General features: G+C 35.0%; 1 protein-coding gene and 1 long non-coding RNA gene across 3 annotated transcripts; one reads left to right on the top strand and one right to left on the bottom strand.

Moving 5' to 3' along the window:
• Positions 1–509: 509 nt before the first annotated feature.
• On the top strand, positions 510–1443 carry LOC122295927. The gene is made up of 2 exons (XR_006238330.1): positions 510–786; positions 957–1443. It is a non-coding gene; the product is annotated as an uncharacterized LOC122295927 (long non-coding RNA).
• Positions 1444–2581: 1138 nt separating this feature from the next.
• Positions 2582–7173, bottom strand: LOC122295923 (putative receptor-like protein kinase At3g47110). Of its 2 annotated transcripts, XM_043105198.1 has the most exons (5): positions 7047–7173; positions 6518–6640; positions 5051–6196; positions 3506–4759; positions 2582–3374 (listed from the first exon to the last, which is right to left on the bottom strand). In XM_043105198.1, the coding sequence occupies exons 3-5, from the start codon at positions 6144–6146 to the stop codon at positions 2953–2955; spliced, it is 2772 nt and encodes a 923-aa protein (XP_042961132.1). In that variant the 5' UTR covers positions 6147–6196; positions 6518–6640; positions 7047–7173; the 3' UTR covers positions 2582–2952. The 2 variants fall into 2 exon arrangements, with proteins under 2 accessions (XP_042961132.1, XP_042961131.1); XM_043105197.1 differs by having other exon boundaries at positions 3506–6196.
• Positions 7174–8847: the final 1674 nt, after the last annotated feature.

Here is an 8847-nt window from a genome sequence, read left to right as displayed (position 1 = left end):
AAATAAACTTGAAAAGTTCTGATATTGGCAACAGTTCTGTCAAAGTTCAATCAATGAGATTATTTAACGTGAAGGCTACTCAAAAGTCTATGAGTATCAATCTCCTCCTCGCAATGAAATGAGTAGGAAAGATAGGCTTTCGGCGAAAGATATGATAAAGAATTTAAAGATAGGCTGTCGGTGAAAGATAGGCTTTCGGCGAAAGATATGATAAAGAATTTTATAAATAATAATAATAAGATAATTTATTAATAATAGTCAAATAATTTAAGTAAAATATTTTTTAAATTTTTTAAAAAAATAAATAAATAAAAAATATTATAAAATTAAAATATTATAATATTTTTTTAGGAATTTAAAAAACTTAGAATTATTTTTTATTTTTTTATTTAAAAATTAAAAAAATTATAATGATTAATTTAAAAATAAATTAAGATAAAATGATATAAGAATATTGTTACTTATCTAGACCTCAAACCTACCCTTGGATGAAAAGAAAGTTCATCTTTTATATATTTTTTTTCTTTATAAATTACTGACTTTTGACTATTCTTGCCATGGTCACAAAATCTTCAACTTTACCTATAAGCACTGCCTAAAACACTCCATTATTCTCATCCTAGATCGCTTACATATTCTCTCTGATTGATCATTCCTACATGACTTGCAAAATGGTATTATCCAAGATTCATTCTAAAGTAGTAATGGTACTACTGGCTCTTATTGTAGTAATCATGTTGCTCACGTTCTCTGATTCTGCAGCTTTGGCAAATGCAAAGTTCTTTGGTTAGTACAGCAATTGTTTGTTTGATTTAATTAGTTTAATTGATTTATTGCTTGACCCAAAACTTGTTTGTTTTCATCTATATGCATGTAAACAAATGTTCACATGAACTATATATGAAACAAAATAAATCGCTTCATACTCAAATTTATGTATATGCATGGTTCCGCAGGACGAAAAGCACCAGATATAGGCGAGACCCAGCCTTATAAATGGGAGCCTCGTTTTCCACCTGGAAGAGGATGAGGAGGAGGCTACTGCTGTCTCCAATCCTCCTGGAGTTGTCGGCCATGAGAAAGGAGTGGCTATGCCGTTCGAGGAAGTAATAAGAGTTATTTATTTACTGAATAAATAGTTGGTGTTGGAGATGGTGGGCATGACAAACACACACATACGTACATATATATATATATATGTATGTATTAATGCAGGTTGTATTCAAAATTTTAAATTCGATGTTCGGACCAGATATCTATCCTCTTAAGGTCTGATTCTGTACCAGCTGCGCTCATGAGTTGGTAGGCAAAGTAATGTATAATAAGATCACTGTGGTGATTAGATTGTTGAGTCTTACGAGTACTAGCTTGTGTAATGATGTGTTACCAAAGAATGATGACATCTCTATTACGCTTTTTTCAATACAGAAATCTACTTTAATATCTTATTTGGACACTTTTTATTTATTTAATAATTAAGAAATTGACTATTAATATTTTTTTATATTTTTTAAAATTATTTTAAAATAATAAAAAAATATGAATAAAAAAATTTAAAAAAATGAATAACTGATTTTCAACTCAGAAAATTAAATTGAAAATATACTATAAGAAAAATGAATATATGTCACTAGTTATTTTAATGGTTGTTGAAAACTTAGAGATAAAATAAAAACTAACTTCTTGCCGTTTGGATATATATAGCCAAATCAAATAAATTGTATTCCGAATATAAATCACCACCTAAAATTTATTATAGAAATTGAATTCGTTACAATCAATTTTAAAAACTTACGAGACTTTTGAAGTAACTAAATTTTATTTACAATACTATAAGTATCCCACTCAAACTCTGCACCTTAATGCTCTGAACCACCTGCCTTCCTATATTTTCATCACTAGCACCTTGTACATATTTTCTGGGACTAGAAACTACGTGCGGACTAGGCCCAAATACAATATACACCTTAGCATATGGGCCGAACAAAAGGGTTGTTCGGATTCTCGGAACAAAGATGAGTGAGTGGCCCTACAATCTATTAAATGCGTCGGGCTTAGGGAAAAGTGAATGTAGCTTACTTACTCTTAAATTTAAATTTTCATCGAGTCAAAGTAATAAAATAATGAAAATTTGACCGCCAAATTTTGACTATTCCCCCCGAAGAACCAAAAGAATTTGAATATAGTTTTTTAAAATGTCAAAAGGGTTTATAAGTTATTATTTCTTGATGGTCAAAGTCATTTTGATACATGAAAATGAATGAGAAAAAGAGAAGAAAAGACCAATATATATGCTCAATCAAAATTTTAAAACCAATGTTCTGATATTTCATTTTTTTTAATATTATTAATATCACATAAAGTCTCAAATTTCACTAACTTCTTTTTCAGCAAAAGGACGGTACACACACACACATATATATATATATATATATATATCTATATATTAATAACTTTCACTTTTAAGGAGGAATACTATGAGAATTATTATTATTATTATTATTATTATTTGGGATGGGAGAACCACCTCATGGCAGAGCCCTTAAGACTCAGCACCCATGGTCCATGGAACCTGAACTTTCGAAGAGAACACAACGACCCATCATCATAACCTCTCACTGAAATCGTAATTTAATCCTAAAGAGAATCGAACTCGTACATGGGACTCATATACACAAGTTCGCCAGCTACCCACGGGTGGGTACATACAAAGAGTCAAGACAATCTATAACGCTAGCTACAAAAGGTAAATATGAACAACAAATCTCTAAGAACTAGCTAGCACTTGATTCACTTACATTTTTCTTTTCTTAACATCAAAGAGGTGGCGTTGATGCTATAATCAGTTATTTAAAGCAAAAGTTGGCTAACTTTCTACCTAGCCACAAGCCTAAGATAAACTTAATGATTGCCATTGTTGCACATGAACAATGCATATGAGTTGTCTCACTATCATCCCACCAGGATTTTCATCAACTCCTGCAACTTTGTTAAGGCTTCTCCTATGGTCAAACGATCCTTGGCCGAATGTGCTGCACATGACAAACCAAGCCTTATTACGGCTGCCGCACATTCTTCGCTTCTATTAAACCAACCATGATTAGAATTGTTGTCAATGTTGCTGCTCTCACCGCTAGTGAAATTACTGTTGCTGGTGTTGGAGCTCCGAGTGTAATTTTCGTTATCCTTGAAAAGCCTTGGATCCGCAATATCTGTGATTTTCTTCTGCTGCATTGTCGATGCATACTTGTTCAGGTTTAAACCCTCCTTGAACATCTCATCAGTGGGCTTCTTTGCTATAAACATCTCAAGCAACAATATTCCAAAACTGTAGACATCCCCACCGGTAGAAGCTTTGCCACCTTGTCCATACTCTGTAACAAATACATTAACATTATAACCAATTTTAAACTCACAAACTATAAAACCTCACAGATGGAATATAAAAAACATAAAGATTTTACTTATGTGATTTCAATGTTAATATTAGATGAATTTTGAATACCTGGGGCAATGTAGCCAATTGAGCCTTTTAGTCCAATTGTGCTAATCTCATTCTGCTGAGGATTTTGAAGGAGAAACCTTGCCAATCCAAAATCTCCAACATGAGCAGCCATGTTCACATCTAGAAGCACATTTCCAGGCTTCAAATCACAATGGACTACAGGTGGCTCACAATGGTGGTGCAGGTAATCTAAGGCAGAAGCTACATCAATGGCAATATTCAGTCTCTTGGTTAAGGTCAGGAATAACCCAGACTCAATATCTTCGGGGTACAACCAATTATCCAAGTTTCCATTAGACATGAATTCCATAATCAAAGCCTTGAAATCAGCTCCTGTATGATCAATGCTAGAGCAAGAAGTGAAAACCTTAACAAGATTCCAATGCCTAATATTTCTTAGCACTTCACATTCTGCATCAAAACTTTTAGAAGCTTTGCTTTGTCCCAAGTCAAGAACCTTTACTGCATAGATGGTGTTGACACCAAGCTTCCCAGTGTTCTCGAGCACTGCTTTATAAACGGTCCCGAACCCTCCCTTGCCAATCAAATTTTCTGCAGCAAAACCATTTGTCGCACGCTGGATTTCAGAGTAAGATAGCCTTGGCAGAGACCCGATGATTGCAGATGAAGATCTTTTTTTGTTTCCTCTATTTTTGTTCTTTCGGGTGATCAATGCCCAGAAGAAGCAACACATTGCACAGACTAACACAAGGAAACAAGAAACTGGAATCAATATTTTAGGTAGTAAATGAGAATTTGATGTACATATATTGACTCTCAGCTTTTCTGTAACCTCTTGGTTGAATCCACAGAGCTTATAATTTCCCTGGAGGGAGTCCCAAGTGAGGTTGACAAACACACCATTTATTGGAATTTGTCCTTCTAATTGATTGAAAGACAAATTTAGAGTCTTTAGAACTTCAAGATTCTCTAGTTCTTTTGGGACTGGACCAGAAAGTTCGTTTGAGGAAAGGTCCAAGCCCTCCAATGATGCTAATTCTCCAAGTGAGCTCGGTATCAAGCCAGTTAGGTTGTTTCTTGCCATGCGCAAATGGCGCAAACTCAAGCATTTTGTAATTTCTGTGGTGATATTTCCTGAGAGAAGGTTTTCAGAAATGTCCAATACTTCAAGCTGCTTCAAGTTTCCTATTTCCATTGGTAGAGAACCAATAAACAAGTTGCGTGCCAATAGCAATCGGCTTAAACTTGAAAGCCCAGAAATATGCTTTGTAATGCTTCCTGTGAGCTTGTTCCCTGCTAGATACAATGCACTCAAGCGTTGGCAATACACTAAACTCGAAGGAAATCCACCAGAGAGCTGGTTGTCTGACATTGAAAGAAAATAAAGTCGTGTAAAATTGCCAAAGATGTCGGGAATATCTCCAGAAAGCTTGTTTCCATGTACCATCAACCTTTGTAGTTGCTTTAGTTGTCTAATAGAGCTTGGTATTTCACCTTTGAAAAAATTTTTGTTTATAGCTAAAGCAAAGAGGTTCTGGTACTTGTCAAAGCCCTGGGGGAAGCCTCCAGTGAAGAAGTTCTCACCAATACAAAATTCTTGAAGGTTTGCTGACAGATTTGATACAGAAACAGGAAGTTCTCCTCCTAGTTGGTTCAACTCCAAAATGAGTTGTTCCATCTTAGTACAGTTTGTGAGGGACCCAAATGCCTGAAAGTTTAGTTCCGTCGTTGAAGATAACCTATTATTTCCAAGATTTAGTTTGGTCAGATTCTTCAAGTTACCCAGCAATGGTAGAGACCCAATGAATCTATTTATAGAGAGATCAATGACTTGCAGTTGTGAAGCATTGGACAAAGAATTGGGAATTGGACCTTCCAACTTATTGTTAGCCAAGTAAAGCTCAGTTAAACGGGGAAGATCATGGCCTATATTGGAAGGTAGTTTCCCAGTAAGCATGTTTCCTGTAAGAGATAAGAAGACCAAAGAAGACATGTTGCAAATCGAAAATGGAATTTCTCCAGTTAACTGATTCATCGGAAGTTGAAGCCAAAGTAGATTTCGGAGAAGACCCAACTCAGCAGGAATTTTACCTGATAGTTGGTTTTCTGCTATTAAGAGCATAGTAAGACTGGGTAGAAAACCAAAGGTTATGGGGATTGCACCAGTAAGATTATTTCTGGACAAGTCAAGCATCTTCAATCTAGGCAGATTGCCGAGTTCAAGAGGAATTGTGCCATTAATGGAGTTTATTGAAAGAACTAGAATCTGAAGGCTGGCCAGCCGAGAAAGCTCTGAAGGAATGTGACCAAAAAAAGAGTTTCCGGAAAGGTCAAGAATTTGGAGGGATGTGAGGTTGGAAAGCTGTGGAGGAATGGTTCCAATGAGGCCATGACCGTTAAGTACAAGAGACCGGACTCGAGCTCCATTATTGGTGCAATTGACACCAGGCCAATCGCAATGAGATGAATTGAGGTTCCATTGGGATAGAGCACTCTTCGGATCAGAGACAAGGGATTTGAAAGATAGAAGGGCTTGCTTGTCGGTAGTGGCATCCAATTGAGCTCTCACTATGTTCATGTTGTAGCATAAAATAATTTGACAAATCAGGAACAAGGTCAGGAACATCAGAGGAGAGTGGGATTTCTTCTTCATTTTTGAAAGTTTGGACTCCAGTAGCATATACTGGAGGTATGATCTTAAGGTGGAACTGCTCCTTCCTCGCTCCACTCCTTTCCAATTCATAAACATATATATATATTAATAAAGTAACTTACAAAAATACCTTATGATTTCTAATAAAAATTAACAAATAAAACCATAACAATTATCAGAAACACAGACTAGGAAACTCATGCATAGTCTAATTATAAAACAAATCAAGGTAATGGCCAAGCTAACCTATTCTCTTTCCGACTATATGGTCCAGATTAGGCATGCACATCATGACTATATGCATATAATATACGTACATAAACAAAACACATTTATAATTATCTAGCAAAAAAAATACACATTTATAATTATAAAAGTTGGCGATATATAATATGCACCTTGTATTGGGAGAGATTTAGGACAAGGTCTTCTGCAAATGGAACGTGCAGTTCTGAACAACTTGTGATTGGAGGATCAAAAATTGAAGAACGCAAAGAGTATGGATTGGCTGCAGCAGGCACCTGCAATTGGCAAAATATATATATATGAGATGTTATAAAAGTGCTCGATCCGCCAAGAACTATATTTTCTAAAATATTAGTTCCAAAAAAAATCATAAAAACTTCAGATCTTGGATCTAACTTTGATCTTTCTCTATTTCAAGAAAACAACAATATTGTGAAAACTTGTTTCAAAATTATACAACTTTTTCGTATGCATGCATGCAGGATACTGTTTATGAACACTAGTTGTACTGTTTTTAACAGGCAAGCTCGGCAATCTCCGGCCATCTCTCCCAAGCCAACAATTGAAGAAAAGGCAAAGGAAAGATCCTTTCTTCACCCAGTACTAAGTTATTCTGGTGTTGTTTCTATGATCTAGTACTGTTATCTAAAACAAAATCAATAATTGTAAAAGGAAACTCACCTTGACTAAAGAGCAGTACTAAACTCCTCCTTCGACCACAGAGCTAGCTAGCATTTGCGGCATGCAGTATATTTCTGATGAGTTTCGCCATTTATAATGAAGCTGAGATGATCATATGGACAGCTGCATGCAGAAGTCCTTGGACCGGCAACATGCGAAAGACGACGTACGTAATACGTAATACAAGACAGCAGTAGTTTTCTGACCAAAACAGTGGAATATTCCTTGCGAAGAACTTCAATTGCGCTGAATGATCATTAGAACTAAGTCAAAAACATTGACTCGCGATCGAGTCGTGAACGGAAAAATACATATACCCAACTCATCATGTTCTAGATCTACTGAAAGCTCGATCATGATTGACATTATGAACTAACAACTAAGGACTTGTTTGGAAATAAATCTAATCCCATTTAGTCTCATCTCATTCCATTTAGTCTCATCTCATCTCCTTTCCATATATAATTCAAATATAAAATGTTTCAAACTAATCATTACAACTTTTTAAAACCTTCAAACAGAAAATAAAAAATAATTTAATTTTTTTTAAATCTACAAACAAAAATAATATTATAAAACAATATTATAATAATATTTTAACTTTATAATAATATTTTCTATTTAACTTTTTCTCTCCCATTTTTAAAAATCTAAAAAATACTCAACTCAAACTATCTTATTATTATTCACAAATTATTTTATTATTATTTACAAAATTCTCATTTTATCTCACTCTCCAATCAACCCATAAAAATCTGTGCATATACCAAATACAGCTCTTGCCTATTTTGTCAGAAGTTAAAAGGTAAGATATAAGGTATATAACATAGTATATTTTATAATAATTATTATTGTTGGATAAATATTTTAGATAATATTGAATGAATAATAATATAATATATAATTGTTGTAAAGCTTATTTTATAGAGTAATTATTATATATTTTCGAAATACGAATTACGTGGTAGTCTCGTCTTATTATAAGATATCATTATATTTCATGAATTAAATTGTGGTTCTTAAAATTTTTTTTTTATTACGTACATAGCATTTATATACAATAGGATTGGATCAGTACTATAATTTTGTCATCTTATTATCTATCTTTCTCTCAATTAAAAGACTTGGAGGTGGGAGAATTCGGCTCCCTTCTCCCTCCCTCTCTTACCCCTTCCTCCCCCTTCTGTGTAGTGTTATATTTTGTATTTTTGTGTTTTTTCAAGCCAAATAAGGAAAATTGCAGATATGAAACTTTCCGGCGACCATAGATTAGCACGCGCCCCTTCATAGTGTTGTCCAGCCGCCGATCTTCAAGACCACTGAATACGGCGCCAAACGGAGCGGCAAGTAGCCCATACGCGCGGTTTGAGTTTTTCAGAGACGTTCGACGCGTGGCTCTCACACACCACCGGGAAGCCCTCTATCGACGCCACACACAGCTCTTTTGGGGTCTGTGAGTCCGGGACTTCTAAGATCAACCGTCCGATTTCCTCCCAGAGCGTGCAGTACTGCATGTGCCACAACAGCCTCTTGGAGCACTGTTTTTTCAGTTTTCACAATGGTTTTCCATTGTATTTTATTTTGTGTCCTGTCTTTATTTTTTAGAAAAATAAAAATCCAAAAAATAGTGCATTCGAACCTTAGTTCGAATGGAGTTGGTGTCCCCTACTCTGCTTAGGCGATGCTTATGGTGGAGTTGGTGTCCCCAACTCCGCTTAGTCAAGTTTTGGGATTTTGTCACTCGGTTATTGTTAACTCTATCGTAGACAGAATTGTGCTATCTTTTAGACTTAGGTCTTTA

Source organism: Carya illinoinensis, chromosome 15 (assembly GCF_018687715.1).
Source record: "Carya illinoinensis cultivar Pawnee chromosome 15, C.illinoinensisPawnee_v1, whole genome shotgun sequence".
In the NCBI taxonomy this organism is placed as follows: domain Eukaryota; kingdom Viridiplantae; phylum Streptophyta; class Magnoliopsida; order Fagales; family Juglandaceae; genus Carya; species Carya illinoinensis.
Note: the sequence above shows the minus strand (reverse complement) of the source record. Positions and strands in the feature narration are given on the sequence as shown.

What these genes read in the sequence shown, in the direction of transcription:
- LOC122295923 (XM_043105197.1), bottom strand. Translation starts at nt 6,146, where the DNA reads ATGCTACTGGAGTCCAAACTTTCAAAAATGAAGAAGAAATCCCACTCT. An exon ending in AATTGGCTACATTGCCCCAG is followed by an intron (nt 3,375 to 3,505) that starts GTATTCAAAATT and finishes TATTTGTTACAG; the next exon opens with AGTATGGACAAGGTGGCAAA.